Source organism: Arachis duranensis, chromosome 7 (assembly GCF_000817695.3).
Source record: "Arachis duranensis cultivar V14167 chromosome 7, aradu.V14167.gnm2.J7QH, whole genome shotgun sequence".
In the NCBI taxonomy this organism is placed as follows: Eukaryota; Viridiplantae; Streptophyta; class Magnoliopsida; order Fabales; family Fabaceae; genus Arachis; species Arachis duranensis.
Window position 1 is genome coordinate 76,951,180 of NC_029778.3, and position 18,175 is coordinate 76,969,354.

General features: G+C 33.7%; 2 protein-coding genes across 2 annotated transcripts; one reads left to right on the forward strand and one right to left on the reverse strand.

Moving 5' to 3' along the window:
- The first annotated feature begins 3,423 nt into the window (after positions 1 to 3,423).
- Positions 3,424 to 5,893, forward strand: LOC107459855 (cold-responsive protein kinase 1). The gene is made up of 6 exons (XM_016078148.3): positions 3,424 to 3,651; positions 3,726 to 3,841; positions 3,926 to 4,136; positions 4,307 to 4,544; positions 4,621 to 4,771; positions 5,207 to 5,893. Exons 1-6 carry the CDS (start codon positions 3,579 to 3,581, stop codon positions 5,606 to 5,608), a joined length of 1,191 nt encoding a protein of 396 aa, XP_015933634.1. The 5' UTR covers positions 3,424 to 3,578; the 3' UTR covers positions 5,609 to 5,893.
- A 172-nt stretch (positions 5,894 to 6,065) lies between these two features.
- Positions 6,066 to 8,004, reverse strand: LOC107459854 (ABC transporter G family member 10). The gene has a single exon (XM_016078147.3). It carries the CDS (start codon positions 7,960 to 7,962, stop codon positions 6,109 to 6,111), a length of 1,854 nt encoding a protein of 617 aa, XP_015933633.1. The 5' UTR covers positions 7,963 to 8,004; the 3' UTR covers positions 6,066 to 6,108.
- Positions 8,005 to 18,175: the final 10,171 nt, after the last annotated feature.

The window sequence follows — 18,175 nt, forward strand, 5'->3', positions numbered from 1 at the left end:
AGCTTTTCTGAAGTTAGAGAAGTCCAAATAGAGCACTATCAACGGCTATGGAAATCTGACTTCATGAGCTTTCCAGAAATATATAATAGTTCATACTTTGCTTCGAATTAGAAGGCACAAAACTGGCGTCCAACACCAACTTCCTGCCCCTTCCAAGCGTCCAATGTCCAAAGAGCAGAGACCAGCTTCCAAACGCCCAGAGAGGACCAACGTTCAAAGCCCAAGGAGCCCCATAGCACGTGGATCTCATCAAAGCTCAGCCCAAACACTCACCAAGTGGGCCCTAGAAGTGGATTATAGCACTAAATAGACTGTTTTACCCTTACTAGTTATCTGTTTAGTACTTAAGACTTATTTTCTCGATACTACTGCTGCAGGAGCACATTCGAGGCATGGAAGATCGAGAAAGTTTTCTTTAATATGTCATTATCAATTATCTTTTCTTCACATAATTTCATTCGTGACGTAATTTAGAACATTGCTGAATTACATTCATTTATAGATTTAAAATCCTGTAGACGCAAGTGTGTCCACTCATATCGAGTTTGGAGAAGTATCACTGTCTTTTAATTATTATACATTTCTTCAAGATTCTTCCACAGATCTGCAGGATCTTTTAGTGTGTGATATTCATTTTTCAATCATTCGTCAAGATGACAATGAAGAAAGATCATGGCTTTGGCTTTATCCTTTTGGGATGCATTATTTTCAGCCTTAATGGTATCTCCAAGATCCATTGAATCAAGATGAATTTCAGCATCTAGTATCCATGATAAGTAGTTGTTTCCAGATATATCAAGAGCATTAAATTCAAGATGAGAAAGTTTTGACATAATAAAAAATTATTACCTAAATATTCTTAAATTTTGATCAGAGTTTCGTGCTGATAACGTGTTATAAAATAAATAAATAAAAAATTAAGACGTATAAATAGAATACTCTAGTATTAATATTTACCAATAGAGAGAGAGAGAGAGGGGAGTGTTTATGTTATTGATGCCTAAGGCTCCGTTTGTTTGCTGTCTTAACCAACAATGGATAGAGACACAAAGACACAACATCACATAGATATGAACATACACAAACTTTTTATCTTGTTTGGCAACATTATACATAGTAGTACACTGGTATACACAAATTTATTCAAATGATAAATTTATCCTCACCAATAACACCACTGTATCCACAACTACCACCATCTACTGCCATCATCACCCTTTACTACCACCATCACTACTACTATCAGATTTATCATCTTCATCATCGTCTATAATTACCAAAAAATTATTGATAAATTTTTTAATAATCACCATTTATCTCAAAAAAATAAAAAAAAAGATAGAAAAGACAGAGGCAATAATCACAGTAACCATAACCAAAATTAAAAAAATCACAGAAAAATGAAAGAGATGAGGGAGACGGTGAGAGAAGGGGTAGAGGAGAGTGCTGCGATTTTCTGCGTCACAAGTGTTGGATGGCAACACTGATTTGCTGTGTCGAGAGGGTTGGACAGTGCTATGACTCGCTATGGGTTGGACGATGCTTTGTCTCTGTGTCGCGAGGGATGGACGGCAAAGACGACAGATCTGGTAAGTGGCGGCAGCGATGCAGAGGCGGTGCAGATCCGAGAAAGACGACGACAGAAGAGCGCATAGGAGACACAAATTTAAGAATGCGACAAAGAAGAGTGTGGCAATGACAGTGACGATGAGATCTATGGCAGAGGAGAAGAATCTAGAGACGGGTAGAAGACTGACGGAGAAGAAAAAGGGAGTAGAGAAAAGGTTAGGATTGGGTTGAGGTAGGAATAAGGCTAAAATTTTTTAAATTAACTAGGAATAAAAGTGGAAAAAATTGTGTCTCATAAGTTGTGTCTCAGTGTCTCAACTTTAAGGAGAGACATTGAAAACATGTATTCTGTATGTATCTGTGTACTACCGTGTCGATTTAAAATTCATGTCTTAGCAAACAAACAGTAGACATATACCACTGTGTCTATGTACCAGTGTCCATGTCTAAGCAAACAAACACATGCTAATTGTCAAAAGTTTAACCATCTATTTATACACGCATCAAGATTTTTATTTTCAAATTTCATTAATGAGAATTTGAACTTTCTTTTATTGAAAAACTGAATCGCCCAAATATTAAGGCCATCCACATTATCTTTATCACAACAAAACCAACTTTAAATCATTTTTTATAGATTTAGTTAATATGTGTCTTTAGGTTAATAATAATAAAATATTTTAAATATTTTATTTTAATAAATATATTAAAAATTTAAATTCTTATTATTTTGTGTCTCATTTTATGTATTACTTTGAGATTTATATTATCAAATTCTCATATGTTTATCTTGAAGAAGTGCTATTCCCCGGCATGAACCAAAGAAATCATATACCAAAATGAGAGAACAAGTACGCCAAAAAAATACTTTATTACACATAGTTGTATGTAGGTCCCACCCCAGGCTGGCATGAGACAAGAGAGTGATGAAGAGACATGCAACTTGATTCCCATCCACGAAACAAAAATGCTGAATATCAAATGTGAGTCGGGGCGTGTTACGTTATCCCTCTATAACTTCTTAACGCTGCCCAAGGTTTTGAAAAGTTAGTATTTGACTTTGAAAAGTCACTACTTTCATCTTCATCTTCTTCCTGCTCTGGGCTAATTCAAATCTGTTATGTCTATTACTTTCTTTCTTAAGAAAATCTAGGAATAAAACAATGGTTTTTGATATATTTTTCTCTCGACATGGAATCATTTTTGTTTGTTGAGCAACTCACAACTGTACATGTCCAATGTATATTCATTATTATTTAACTTCGTGTCGTTACTATATGCAATTTTATTATTTCAATGTGATTCAATTGCACTCTTTTTAATTTAAAAAAAAATACAATTTTAATTTTTAATATTTTAAATATCTTATTTTTATTCCAAAAAATTTTAAACGAATTTAATATTATCTTATTTAAATTTGACCTGATCAATCTCCTTTTTTTTAAAAGATTCTTAAATTCTATCAATCAATTATTAACACTCCAGAAATAAAAAAAAAAACTTTTATCTTAGTGATGATTAATGAATTGATTTTACATTTTTACTTATGTATCAAAATTAAATATTATTAGCTCTTCAATATACTAATTATTTGTATCAAATTTAATCATAAAATAACATTACTTTCGAAACTGAAAAAAAAATTTAAAATTTTTTAAAATTGAAATAAAATATTTAAAACATTAAGTACTAAATTAAATCAAAATAATACTTTATCTTTATTCTTTAATAGAGATATAAAGTAACATATAATTATATAAACCGGTGCTGTACAGAAGGTAGCACAAGCAAGTAGACTTTTTCAAGTTGACTAATAAATAGCATACGGGGTGAGTCTTTATTTATATGTTGGTTAGAGAACACTGTAATTTGAATTATTTGTTTGTTTTTCAGCACATACTCTCGTGACAAATAGTTATGTTCGGCTGAGGATTGGATATTAATGTTGTTGAGTATAGTGTAGTCATATGATTATAATTTGATGCTGAAGTTGGTTGAGTTTGTTTGTGATGAGTTGTTTCTCTCTTCTTTGTGGAAGAAAGGGGTCTTCTTCGGCGGCGCAACCAACCGGAGCTGATATAGGTGTGCAGATTTTTGAGAATTTGATATGTTCAAAATGTTTCTATGTTTATATTTATGTTTATATGCTGCAACAGATCTTTCTAGCTTTAAGAACATCAATCTCTACACATACAAGGAATTGCAGATTGCGACAGAAAATTTTAGTCCTGCAAATAAGATAGGGGAGGGAGGTTTCGGATCGGTATATAAGGTGATTGCCACAATTCATAAGTGCCTCACACTTATTGAGAAAGAAAGTTTCTAGTTTTAATTTTGTAGTTTGTATACTGAGCAGGGAAAGTTGGGAGATGGTACTCTGGCTGCTATTAAGGTTTTGTCAGCTGAATCTAAACAAGGAGTCAAAGAGTTCTTGACAGAAATCGAGGTGATTTCTAGTATAGAGCATGAGAATCTAGTTAAGTTGTATGGTTGCTGTGTGGAAAGGAACCAGAGGATTTTGGTATATGGCTATCTTGAGAATAACAGCCTAGCACAAACACTTGGTGGTGAGTAAACTTTTCACATTTCATCTGACTGTATTATAAATCTCCTAGGTAGCTTTTGGTTCCCATCTTGGAACATAGACTGGACAGAGACAATATATCGAGAGATAATGAATTAGTGTATTTTGTATCCATCCTATTTAAAAATTACATAAATTAGCTGTTATTTATAGGTGGAGGCCATAGTAGCTTGTACTTAAGCTGGCATACACGGAGGAACATTTGCATCTGCGTTGCGCGTGGTCTTGAATTTCTTCATCATGAAGTTGAGCCACATATTATCCATAGAGACATTAAAGCTAGCAATATATTACTTGACAAAGACTTGCAGCCCAAAATTTCGGATTTCGGTCTAGCAAGGCTTATTCCGGCAAACATTACCCATATTAGTACGCTTGTTGCTGGCACAGCGTAAGTTCATTCTTGATTTCTATCTTTCAATTCTTTCAGAATCATGGATTAGTTCATTCATTTTTGCCTTTGTTAGTGGCTATCTAGCACCTGAATATGCGATTCGAAGTCAAGTGACAAGAAAATCAGATGTCTACAGTTTTGGAGTTCTGCTATTAGAAATTGTTAGCGGAAGGTGTAACACAAATAGACGCTTACCTGCAAAAGAAAGGTATCTACACACAAGGGTAAGTGCATCAGTCTTTGGAAGTTCATAATTAGTTAAATATCAAAGTAAATTTAAGATACATATTTGGCTTCTGATTTGGATTCCAAATTTCACTGTTATGAAGAGAGAAACAATTAAAAAATGTGATAATTCCATACAAGTTTTTTACTAAGCTTGTGACTGGGCAGGGAAGTAACCATAACAGATGCAATGTGAATTAGGTCTTATATTGTATAGTTTTACAACATGACAGTTATGATATGCTTAACCCGGGATTCTAACATCACTGGTATTTTAAAAAGTGGTAATATCTCTATATGCAATCTTATGTTAAGTAATATAGCAATTGCCAAACATAGGTTACTACCACTACTACTAGGATATTAATGTTCATTTTGAAGTAGTATTGATGGGAACTGAAACTTTAAAAAGTGACCAATGATTATGTCTTCAGGCTTGGGATTTGTATGAGAGGGGGGAGCTGGAGAGTTTGGTTGATTCCTCGCTAGCCGGCGACTTTGATGTCGAGGAGGCGATAAGGTTTTGCAAGATTGGTCTCATTTGCATTCAGGATTCTCTTCAGCTCCGGCCTTCAATGTCTGCTGTGCACGACATGCTGATAGGCAAAACAGATGTCAATGAGAAGATGATGTCAAAACCAGGCTTACTATTTGAGTTTGTGGAAACGAAAGATCAAGGAAAACAGAAAGGCAAGGTTGAAGAAATTGAAGTGGAAAATACATCTTTGATGGCTATGACTAGTTCAGAGAGGAAAGATGATTTGGAAAGTTCATCTTTTTCAGGAAGCACAGGATCTTATGCTACAATGACCTTCACTTCAATTTATGATAGATGATGGAAGCAATTAAGCTCCCTATTGCTTGACCCTTTTCTGTCTTCAATGATTTGTGGAGATACAAATTACTGTATGCAATTTTGTACTAAATATTCTTCTATTGTTTATAGATCATAATCAATGGTTCCATTACAGAACAGATTTGTATAGGGTTAGTCAGTGATTTAAATAAAAAGTGCTTTAATTTTGGTTTTTCATGTTTATTATAAGCATAATGCTTTTCCATTGTATAATAAGCTTTGCAAATTCTTGTCTTCCTTCATCAGTGTTGATCTTAATGGTAAATGAATGCACAATCATGATCATGATAAGAAGCATTGTATGTAAATACTTCAGAAAAATCAGATAACTTTTGCTTGGTTATTACAAAGCAATATTCATAATTTGCATGTGAACATGAATTATGCTTATCAATATTCACTAACAATGGTGAATAATAAATAAATGAAAACAGTAAAATGGTTGTAATTAGCACCTAATAATTTGTGGTAAACCTGATTTCAGTTTCTGGTTCTGTAACATCTGAACCAAAGAATACAAAAGCAAAGAACTCTATACCCTATTATGAACCCCAACATTACAACCAAATTGGTCCACTTTTTTGACTCCTTCAAACCCTGTTGTTCTAAGAACTCAACTCCATGCAATATGCATTCTCCATTCCTAGTTTCTAGGCATCTTCTTCTTCCTTGCTCTTCTCCATACTCATTTATCATAAGACACTCAAAAGGGTATTTGAATAAACTCAAATAGTGCATAAAAATCCAGTAGCTAGGCATCTTCTCCTTCGATATGAAATACCCCGAAAACAGAAAGAAAGACCCCATTAGGCCTGCGATCACTGAGTTTCCAAGGATGAAATTCGGCACAAGAGCGCTGAAACACGCCACAAGAGAGTTCGACATGAGGAGGACCAACCAAACAACTAGAGAGAAGTAGAGGAATGCATCAATGTCTTTCCTTAATCCTACAAGCCAATAAACCGGGGTGGTATATAGAACACAAACCATTAGAAGGAAAGGAAGAAAAACAAGTGTATTTGCAAGAACATAGGAAGAAACTCTATAAGCTCCTCTTGAGGTCTCTCTCATCAAAGTTCTTCTCTCTTCCAAGAAAATTGGCAAGCCTTCTGTGGTGGAAGATAACAGAAAGGTAAGGCTGAAAGCGAAGAAGCCGCTTCGCGTTTGCAATGCTAATTGACCTTGCTTGTTACCTGTATTCAAGAATATAGTTCCAAGAATGAATCCAGCTACTAAGGCTTGTATAACTCTGGTGAGAAAGAGTTGCTTAGTTCTGAATATGTTGCTGCAAAATCTTCTTCCTAAGATTAGAATCTCTTCCATAGGAGAATTGGAGTACAAGAGAGCCTTTTCTTTAGCAATCTTGGAACAATGCATTCTCATCCTGTGATCTTCATACTCTCTGTCTCTAAGAAGATATTGATTGTCCTCAGACTCTGATGATGTATGAATAACCAAGCTTTCCATGACATCAAGTGCATATTCAAGGACATTGACGCGACGCGGAATTTGATGGCCGGATAACCTGAGCCTAGCCTCAAGAAGACTCAAGGAACCATTGTGCACGACGAATCCATCCGCGAGCAAAATGAGGCCATCAAGAAGCTCCAAGATGCGAAAACCAGGTTGGTGGATAGTCAGAACAATAGTCTTTCCTTGATTGAATGCCATTAGTCTAAGCAATGAGATTACATTAAGAGCTGAAGCAGAATCCAACCCTGAAGTTGGTTCATCAATCAAGATAACTGCAGGGTCATGAACTAAATCAGCACCAATAGAGACTCTCCTCCTTTCGCCACCCGAAATTCCATGGCTTGATCCATCACCAATTCTTGAATCCGCAACATGATCCAACCCAAGCTCCTTCATCAACTCCTCAACTCTTGTAGCAGCCACTTTTCTGCCCCCGGGAAGCCTCAGCATAGCACTATACATGAGTGTCTCTCTCACTGTAAGACATGGAAACAGAGCATCTTCCTGTGTCACATGACCTGAAATTCTTCTGAACCGGTTCGGATCCATCTCCCGATGATTCACCAGCAATTGGCCGGAAACTCTGCCGGGAGATATTCTCCCAGCAAGGATTTCAAGCAGGGTGGTTTTTCCAGCTCCACTATGGCCAGCAATGGCTGTCAACTCCCCTGGCCTTGCTTCACAAGTAACATCCTTCAAAATGTATTTCCCTGCGCTGCTCCTCCTCCTCCGATTCGACCCGAAACAAAGCCTTCTAAACTCATCAAATTGGCTGCACAATTTGTAAGATAAGTTCTTGGTTTCTAGTCTATAGTATGTGCTTCTTCTTGTGCTTGGTATTGGCTTGAAGGGTGTTCCCATTTTGTGTTAGTTTCACTATTTTTGTTTTCTGTTAAGTGAACAAGAAGAAGAAGAAGAAGAAAAAGAATTTAGTAGTATCAATGTTATGTGAAGATAAATGAAAATTCATAGAGGAATAGAGGGAGGATGAACTAACACACCAAACTTAGTTCAATTCTAATTTATTCACTCTAAACAAATCCAACATGGGATTAATAGTCTTTAATTTTTCTATTGGAAGTTTTGGGATATTTTTATTGAGTTTGACAAGTTCAAGTGATTCAAGAAAAAAAAAGCTTATAATATAAGTACCAAGTTATTTTTTCTGTTGAGCTAAACATTGACTAATTAGGGTTATTGTTTGGTTGCTACACCATCTTCCCCATGCATCATAGACTGAGACACCTCATAGTTCGGTTGGTAGAAGAAAATTAAAACAAGGATCAAACATAGTTTTACAAGCTAAATAAATTAGTTGAAATTAGTAATAATATACATATATAATTTAAGGAACTTTTTTTGTTAGCAATTTTATTCTACTATTAGAAAAATGATTATTTCTTGGTAATAGATTGGAGGGTTAACTATCAATTTGGTATCAAAAGATTTAACCGCCGAAAAAAAGGTTCTTGAAAGATGTTATTGACAAAATAGTCCCTAAATGATTTGAAAATGCAATAAAAATAACAAATAATTATTATATTTTTTGTAAGTAACAAAAAAAATTTTATTTAATAAACGACTTATTCATTTGATCTGAATTTTTATGTGAATATTTGAATATTTAAAAAGTACACAAAAAATTTAGAATAAAATTTAATCTTTAGATTTTTTTATTTTTCAAAAAAATGAAGTAATTTAAAATAAAAAATTAAAAAAATTCACTAAACATAAAATTATCAAATTTTAAAGATAAAAATATCTTTTTTTAATAATAATTATAAAAATTTATATTAAAATCTAATTTCTAAAGTCTTTTTTATAAATATAACTCTATTATGTCACCAATGGGTGTAAAGCCTTGTATTGTATTGTATAGATTTGTTTAAGCAGTGAATCATTGAATCATATGAATGCATCTAATTGACATTTTCCTTTTTAATAATTAAGGATGACCTATTACGTGTTGTTAAACAATGTTTCACCATTATCTATTGAGATTTGAGAATATCGCCAATTGTTTGTGAAATTTGTTACCGTTATATTAATGCTAAAAGTGACATAGGTAATAATCAATAACATGTTGTAACTATGATTTAAAATGAAAAGAGAGAAAGAGTTATAGCAATTACAATTATAGAACGAAGGATAAATTGCTAAATTGGTCTTCTATGTTTTGTCGTAATTTTAGTTTGATCTTTAAAATTTAAAGTATCATATTTGAATTTAAAAAAGTTTTGTTTAATTTTAATGTAATTTTACCGTGAGGTCAAAATTAAATAATTAACAGAACATTCTGAATGATAGCAGTAGAAGAATAAGGTCGATAATCTGGAAAATAAGTACAAAGCTCCACAGGTACAAAATCAATTGTAGATGCATCAATATATTTATTTATTATTTTTCTTACAATTTAAATGAAATATTTTCTATAGAGCTAAGGAAAATGATAAATAAATATTTTTCTTACAATTTATTATGATGCATTTACAGTTGATTTTGTACTTTTGGAATTTGTACTTGTTTTTTAAATTATCGACCTTGTTCTTATATTGCTGTTATGTAGGACATTTTGTTAATTATTTAACTTTGATCTCACGGTGAAACTACATTGAAGCTATAAAAAATTTTTGAATTCAAATACGACACTTTAAATTTTAAAGACTAAAACAGGATTACGCTTAAACGTAAAGACCAATTTAATATTTTACCCTAAAATAAAATTATTTGCAAGTTCACTTTTAAGAATATTTTATGGGTCAATTATAGATAAAACGGTTTTTTTTTTTAAAATATCACGTGTCACGTATGAGACCAATTTTTACTTAAAATATTGAACACTTTAAATTAATTCTTAAAGGATACAATAATAAATTAGATTTTTTTTATTAATTAAGTAATAATATATAGGAAAAGTATATGGAATCAAGAGGTAAACAAAATCATATTAATTTATAGTAATAATTAATTTTAAATTTTTTAAATTCAAAATTTAAAAGATTTAAGTAAACCTAATTAAAACCTATAAATATCTTCTTCTTCTCTCTCACATTAACCTACTCACCTCCAACAATTACACACAGACTTCTCTCTCACCGTTAGACCTTCTCCGCCTCTCCACTGCAACCCACTCCTCTTCTTGAAGTAGAAGGCGATGCGTTGGAGAGGCTTTGCACTGGCAGGAGATCGGAGGCGTTGATTGAGTCGATCCAATATGACGTGAGTGACGTGGAGGTGGTTGGTGTCGAAGCAATCGGCAGCACGGATGAGCTCCTCTATGAAATCGAAGCCGGTGGGGGGAGAATTATTGGAGGTGTCGTGGAGGAGGCGGTCGAGGGTGGCAATGACGTTGGCATAGTTGTAGGACATGGTTTGGATGTCTGGGAATTCGGAGTGTGGGTCGAAGGAAGGAGAGAAGTCAGGAACATTAAGGAGGATAATCTTGAACAAGGGTAGGTTGGAGTTTTCGTGGAATCCAAGGTCCTTCATGATGGAGTCCCAACAAGATTATGCAGCACATGATCCTCCAGTTGATTAAGACACTCTTGCTGTGTGTTGGGTGCAGTAGCCACCAGCACAGCCACTGCCTTTTCAGGGGTGGGGTGGGGCATCTACACAGGTCCAGCACCGAAAAAATATTCATTTAATATGGAAAAAAAACATTCTAATACTTAACAAAAAAATATTCAGCTATATTTTAGCAAAAATAATTAAATATCTATAAAATTTAAAAAAAATATGAATTCTTAAAGAAATAAAGACATTCACATTTACAATAAAAAAAATTCAAAAAATATATAAAAGAACATTCATTTAATATGAAAAAGAAACATTCTGATACCTAATAGAAGAAACATCCATACATATTAACTCGTAGAGATTTTAAATTCACCCAAAAGTATTTGGCTGGTTTTTTGCTAATACCCTTTTAGTTCCCTAACATTGCTCTAATATATAACGTTATTGTCTAGTCGACAGAATTACTAAAAAGATTTGTGACAATAAGAGAGAAAAGTTAATAATATATGACATATAAATAAATCTTTTGAAAAAAAATAAATAAGATACCTTGTTTAATCCAACATTCTTATTTGTAATGTCATATGTGCCACTTATGTAACCTGGTATTTAATTGACACCAATAGGATTGTTAAATACGTCAGTCCAATTTATTTAATTTCGGTTCATTTAAATTTGGATTAAATATAATTTTGGTCTCTAATTTAAAAGTCAAAAATTTATTTTGTTTTTTATCTTTTTTCGCTATAAAATAGTCGTGAAAGTTTCAGTTTATTTTAAAATCTTCCTTCGAACGAAAATACCCTTTTTCCTTCTTCCCTAAAATCAACCAAAAACAGAAGCTAAAGCAGAAGCAAAAGCAGAACAGAACCATAATAGAAACAATAACAACCAAAAGCAAAGAACAACAATGGAATCAAAAGAACAACAACAACAAAAACAGCTAGAAGCAGAAGAAGAACAACAACAACAAAAGAACAACAAGAATCCAGAACTCAGAAAATCATCATCATCACCAAAACTCAGAATCCAGAACTCAGAACTCAGAAAAAATAATGGATAATGGAATCAGGAGAATAACAACAATAAAAGAATAGAAACCAGAAGAATTGATAATCAGGAGCAGAAGAAACCAAAAATCGGTGAGGAGCAACGATGACTGGCGACCGAATAAGGAGGAAGAGCAGAAACAGTGAGCGGCACGCGACGTCCACCCTCGCAGATCTACTGACGTCGACGTCGAGTTAGGAAGAGGAGGAGCGGTAAGATCTGGCGGTGAGATCTAGCGGAGACGACGAGGACCGAACGACGAGGAGCAGCAACGGCGGCGGCGAGGACCATTTCCCTTTCCTTCCCTCTCTTCTTCCTGAAATCCCTCCTTCTCCCTTCGCATTTTCCCTTCCCCCTTTCCCCTTTACGCGTTTTCTTTCTTTTTTTATTTTTTTATTAGGGTTTTTTTATTAGGAGTAATTTAGTAATAAAAATTAAAAATTTAGTAAAAAGAACAATTTTAAAACAAAGTGAAACCTTCGAGATCATTTTGTAGTGAAAAAAAGACGACATAAATTTTTGGCTTCTATATTAGGGACCAAAATCGTACTTAACCCTTTAAATTTGCAGGGTTAAATAAGTTAGTCCATTTAAATTTGTTTTATTTATAAAACATAATTTTTTAATTCGAGCTGTTTATAGTCACCCGGATAAGTTAGCCTGTTTATTCTTTAATTTTATTTTTTTAAATTAACAAAAATATCATTTTTAGATGATCACCTTAAATAAATATTATTTTTTTAGTTGATGGAATCTTTAGGTCGAATCAGAGAAAATATTAGCTAAAAGTATTATTTTTATAAAAAATAATAATAAAAAATTAAACGAATTACACATTTAGTCTGAAATTTTAACGAACTTAATTTTAGGGATAAAATTCATTCATTTAAATAGATAAATAGACTGACCCGATAAATTTAACCATTTTGACGGCCTTAGACACCAGTCACATCAGTTTGAAGACTAAGTAAATTATCTCTAGAAGTTCATCATTTTCTTTCCAAATACCAATAATGAATTTTTTTTATCTAAATTATTTAAATACTTTATTTATTGAATGGGCACCACATAAAATATTTATATTTTTATAATATTATTATACATCTCGAGTACAAAAATTAAAAGATAAATAAGTATAGAAATTGGATACTGAATATCTGAGATATGTAACACCTAAAAAAATATTATAGATGTATACAATAGATCAATAGCAATCACTCTTTTTCTCCCTAAAGATAGTAGGTTATATTTCATTAATTATTGAAAAATAAAATACAAAGATGTCCAAAAGCAGGACAGCATAATAAAAAGTGAGAATTTTTCAAAATAATACACTGAAGGTATTCATCCAACGGTGCATGGTCGAAAAACGAAGAAAAATCTTAAAGAAGAAAGAATGATAGATCAAATTGAATGAAACTAAGAGTTTTCCTTATGGAGATGACAATCTAAATTGAGAGTTCTTTGGATTTTACGGAGCAACTTGACAGAGCTTGCTAGAATGGCAGACGGTATTGAAGTAGAACCTTTAAAAATTAACTGGTTGCGAGCTTTCCAGCAGTTCTAGCAAATGATGGCAAGAAATTGAGAATTACGGTCAGCATTATTCAACGGGTTAAGCATCTCTGTTGAAACAGTCCATCATGTCCAAAAGTCGTTAGGACTCTGAGGGGGAAGACAGTCACGAAGATAACTCTGAGACCATACTTCTTTAATTCTAGAGCAATTGATCAAACAATGAGTGATTGTTTCTGTTGCTTCATGACAGCAGGGGCATATTGGTGATATAGATAGGATGCAGTGATGAATCTGAGCAAGCACCAAAAGCCAGCCATGGAGAGCTTTCCAGATAAATAGCTTAATTTTGTGAAGCAAGTTCAACTTTCATAGATCAATCCACGGCTTTTTCTGCTTCATATAATTAAGGCAAAGTTCCAGAGGTGGATGGTAAAATAAATAGTCAATTTTGTAACCCGAAGTTGTATCATATTGCTTGGATTTGTTCAAATCCTATTGCAATTTGTCCCTGCTCTACTGAATTTTAACTGACAAAATCATGTTTGCAATGTCTTGGAAAAATAATTCTTGAATGAGATTCTGATTTCAATTTCTGTCTTCAGTATTAGATCTTTAACTCTTGGAACCAACTCAGAAATAGCATGTCTGTTTGGCATGTCAGAAATTATTAAAGGATACGGAGGAGGCAGCCAAGGATCCTTAAAAGTTCGAATATTCTCTCCAATACCCACAGCCCAGTTAAGACCTTTTTCAACAATCTTTCAGCCTTCCAGTATGCTCTTTCATCCCCAAGAAGGTAAGACTCCAATTTCTGCCGTTATAGCATTACCATTGCTAAAGTATTTACCTCTTAGGATTTTGGATAATAGGAAAGTAGGTTGTGTTACGAGTCGCCAAAACTGTTTGCCTAAAAGCACCAAATTTTGGATTCTGAGATCTTTAAATCCAAGGCCTCATTCTCTTCGTGGGCGAGTCATAGTGTCCCAACTAATCCAAGTCATCCGCCTTTTAGAACCTTTTTGTCCCCACCAAAATTGAGAAAGTAGAGAGTGAATTTTCGAAATTAAACCATCAGGCAACTTGAAGCAAGACAATGTATAAATAGGAATAGCTTCTCCCACTGCTTTAAGCAAAACCTGTCTACCACCTGACGATAGAAGATTGCGCTTCCACCCTTGGATTCTTTTCCGAACCTTCTCTTTGATCATACTAAAAGAAGTCTTTTCGATTTAGAGACTGTAGAAGGCAAACCAAGGTATCTATTCTGAGCCCAATATGATTAATATTCATAGAGTTAGCTAGTAGTGTACGAATAGTGGAGGGAGTGTTGTGGCTAAAGAATACAACAGATTTATTAAGATTTACCCTCTGGCTATTGATGCTTTCATAAGAATTCAATAAATGCAGGATATTTGAACATGCTTCAAGATTAGCCTTACAGAATAAGATGGAATCGTCAGTAAAGAGGAGGTGGTTGACCTTGGGACATCGCCTATGTATCTGAAGACCCTGAATTAGTCTATTTTGTTCTGCCTTGTGTAGCAAGAAGGAGAGACCTTCTGCACAGAAAAGAAAAAGATAGGGAGATAGAGGATCTCCTTGTTGAATACCTCTATTTAGTTTGAAGAAACCATAGGGTTGTCCTTCCATAATGACAAAATAAGAAACAGTTGTCACTAATTCTCGAATTCACATGATCCATCGGGAGTCAAAACCAAACTTCTCCAATATAAACCAAAGAAAGTGTCATTCAACCCTATCATATGCCTTACTCATATCTAATTTTAGCGTCATTTCATTTTCGAGTCCCCTTTTTTTGTTCTTCAAGTAATGCATACACTCATGAGCAATTAGGATATTATCAGAGATTGATATGCCTTTAATAAAAGCACTCTGTGTAGGGCTAATTAGCTATTCATTATACCCTGAAGTCTATGTACAAGTACTTTAGAGATAATCTTGTAAAAGACTGAGGATAGGCTTATTAGTCTTACCTGAGTCATATGTTTAGCATCAGAAATCTTGGGAATAAGATAGATCCGAGTGTGGTTAAAACCCTTCAAAATTCTGTCCCCTGAAAAGAAGCTCTTAACTGCTCAAAACACATCACCACTAAGTATGTTCCAGAAGTTTTGAAAAAATTTTGCTATCATACCATCATCTCCTAGAGAACTTTGAGGATGAAAATGTTGCACGTTTCACTTCTTCCATAGTCACTGGTCTTTGAAGCCTATGGACTACGGTTCATGTGAGCTATAACCTTAGGTTCAAAAATCAATAAACAGAGGTTCAGGGTTCTCATGACAAGTGGAGGAGAAGATGTCCTTGAAATAAGATTCAGCCACAGAAGTAATACCAGCATTTGAAGTAGCCACTTCACCATCACTACCAGTTAATTGCCAAATTTTATTCCTTCGAGTTTGATTTCTAAATTTCTGATGGAAGAAAGCTGTATTCTGATCACCGGATTTAAGCCCTTTGAATCTAGACTTATCTTTCTAATAAGATTCCTTATTTTGCAATGCTTTCTCAAGTTTGTCCTTTATTTCTGAAATAATGTCTCCTCCATGAATTTCTACTAAACGAAGTTCCTCTAATTCAAACTAGAGTAAATCAATCTCCACTTTCGAATTAAATCTGTGTTCTTGCTGCCATCTGACAATCTTATGCCAACAATGTTTTATTTTTTGAGTTAGGATATACATGGATGAACCATCAATCTGTTCGTGTCAAACCTCTCTAACAATTTACCTTATTTCATCATTGGAATACCATCTTTCTTGGAATTTGAATCACCGTTTAGATCTATCAGTCCTTGAATTAGAGTCTAAGAGAAGAGGGGAGTGATCTGACCCTGATTCTGACAGTTTAAGAACTGATGCATTGGGCTAGAGTTGCTGCCAATTAACTTCTACCAGAAATCGGTCTAGTCTTTCTTATATCAACTCATCACCACTCCGCCTATTTGACTAAGTAAATATTCTTCCGACCATACCAATATCAATCAGAGAATTATCATCAATAAAACTATTAAAAGTTTTAATAGAAGAAGGAGATTTAACAATCCTACATGCTTTCTCCAATTGATTAGAAATGACATTATAATCACCCATTAACACAACCTTACCATCGAACTGTTGGGTGATTGAAGTTAATTCAGCAAACTGAGCCATTCTATGTTGATCATTTGAATTGAGATAAACACCTAGAACATCATAGGGATCATTAGAACTAGTTGTCAGAACTGATGCCGCAATGAAGAATCTACCATACTGTAAAATCTGAACAGTGCAACCATCCCTCTATGCCATTGCAAAACCCCCAAATAATCCATCCGGATCCACAATAAACCATTCCTTGAAACCACCATATCTTAGTTTTTCTTCAATTTGTCGAGATTAATTTTTTGTTTCACAGATAAAACTAACCTCGGGGGAGTAAAATTTGCAAATCTCTTTAAGATTGTGGATTGTCAGGGGTCTCCCCAAACCCCGACAATTCTACGAGAGCAGTTTTATATTTCTTTGGGTACCACTTGAAGACTGGCACCCTCCATTGTCATAGCATCAGAGACAATATCATTGAGACAAATTTTCTTTAAAATATCTTTAGTAATGTTACTTCCACTCTTCCGTTTGAAACATATCACAGACTTTCTGGCAAGTTGTTTCAGGTTTGGTTTTTTGTTCTCTTTTCTAAGCTTGGACATGACGTTGTTATTGTGTTGGATATTATTCATGCGATAAGATATCTCCAATAAAGCATTAGAAGAAGAATTAATATCAGTAGCCATACCAGTATTTTCTTATTCACCCTCATTTTCTGCTTTAGAACCCGAATTGGCGGCAATTTTTTCACTATTCTATTTTTTCTGATCATCTTGCACACTCAATTTTGAGAAACTATAAAGAAGCCAAGTAGGTGAAGATTTTTTCTTCGGTTGAGTTGGAATAGAACCATCCCGAGGTTGATTAGAATTGAAGGAAGCTCTCTTTTCAGTTAAACGCCTACCAACTTTATCTGTCTTAAGTCATTCACCAACTCTATCTTTCTTGATATTGTTTTGGGTAGAATCATCAATAAAAAATTGGCAGTTCTTAGATTCATGCCCCAATTTTGCACAATAAGTACAGAACACACATATACGTTTATAGCGTACTCCAATTTTTAACATTTTATAATTAAGATCAAGTAATTTTAGTGTATCCCTCACTCTTTTATCACCGTTCAGTTCCACTTTAGCCTTCACTATATGTGTATCTTTGCCTCTAACTTCAAACAGAGCAACATCTTCAATTTGACCAAGTCTCCCACCCAATTTTTTGGCCAACCTCAAGCGTTTTGTATTGTTCAGGCAATCCCCAAAATTGTGCCCATATAGGAAAAGAAGAGATGTGATTATCCTCCATGTTTATTGACTACTTCCATGTGCGAATGTGAAGAACAAAACTCTTGAATTACCAATCGCTCAATTCGAGTCATGTCAGAGTCATTCTAAACAAAATTGAAACAAAGTAGAAGAAGATGGAAAAGACTTTGACGAAAAAAAGACAAAAAAAGGTGTAACCATAGAGGCGGCGCAGTAAAACCCTAACAGAGTGTGAATGAACCCATGGGCGCTACATAAGGAGTACGTCAATAGCAATCACTCTTATTTACTTAAAAAATAGACTTTAAATAATTTAAAATTAAAAAAAATAACCTAAATAAATAATTTAAAATTTTAAAAATAAATACTTAAATAAAATAATTTAAAATTTATACAAATTAATAAATATGTTACAAATTACATATTTTAGTAAATAAAATAATTAAATTATTAAATTATTTATTTATAAAAAACTGAAAAAGTCTCTCTCATACAAGAAAAGATAATGATATTTAATACACAAAAATAAAAAACAAAAATGTTGGAAAATACCATATATTCCGCAAAAGGGTGGCATAAAGATATTTTATATTTCACATTCAATTTTGTTAAAACACA

Bases quoted from the DNA above. Each gene is read 5' to 3' on its own strand.
- LOC107459855 (XM_016078148.3), top strand. From the start codon at position 3,579: ATGAGTTGTTTCTCTCTTCTTTGTGGAAGAAAGGGGTCTTCTTCGGCG. The intron at 3,842-3,925 runs GTGATTGCCACA...TATACTGAGCAG, and splicing joins GTTTCGGATCGGTATATAAG to GGAAAGTTGGGAGATGGTAC. The intron at 4,772-5,206 runs GTAAGTGCATCA...TTATGTCTTCAG, and splicing joins AAAGGTATCTACACACAAGG to GCTTGGGATTTGTATGAGAG.
- LOC107459854 (XM_016078147.3), bottom strand. From the start codon at position 7,962: ATGGGAACACCCTTCAAGCCAATACCAAGCACAAGAAGAAGCACATAC.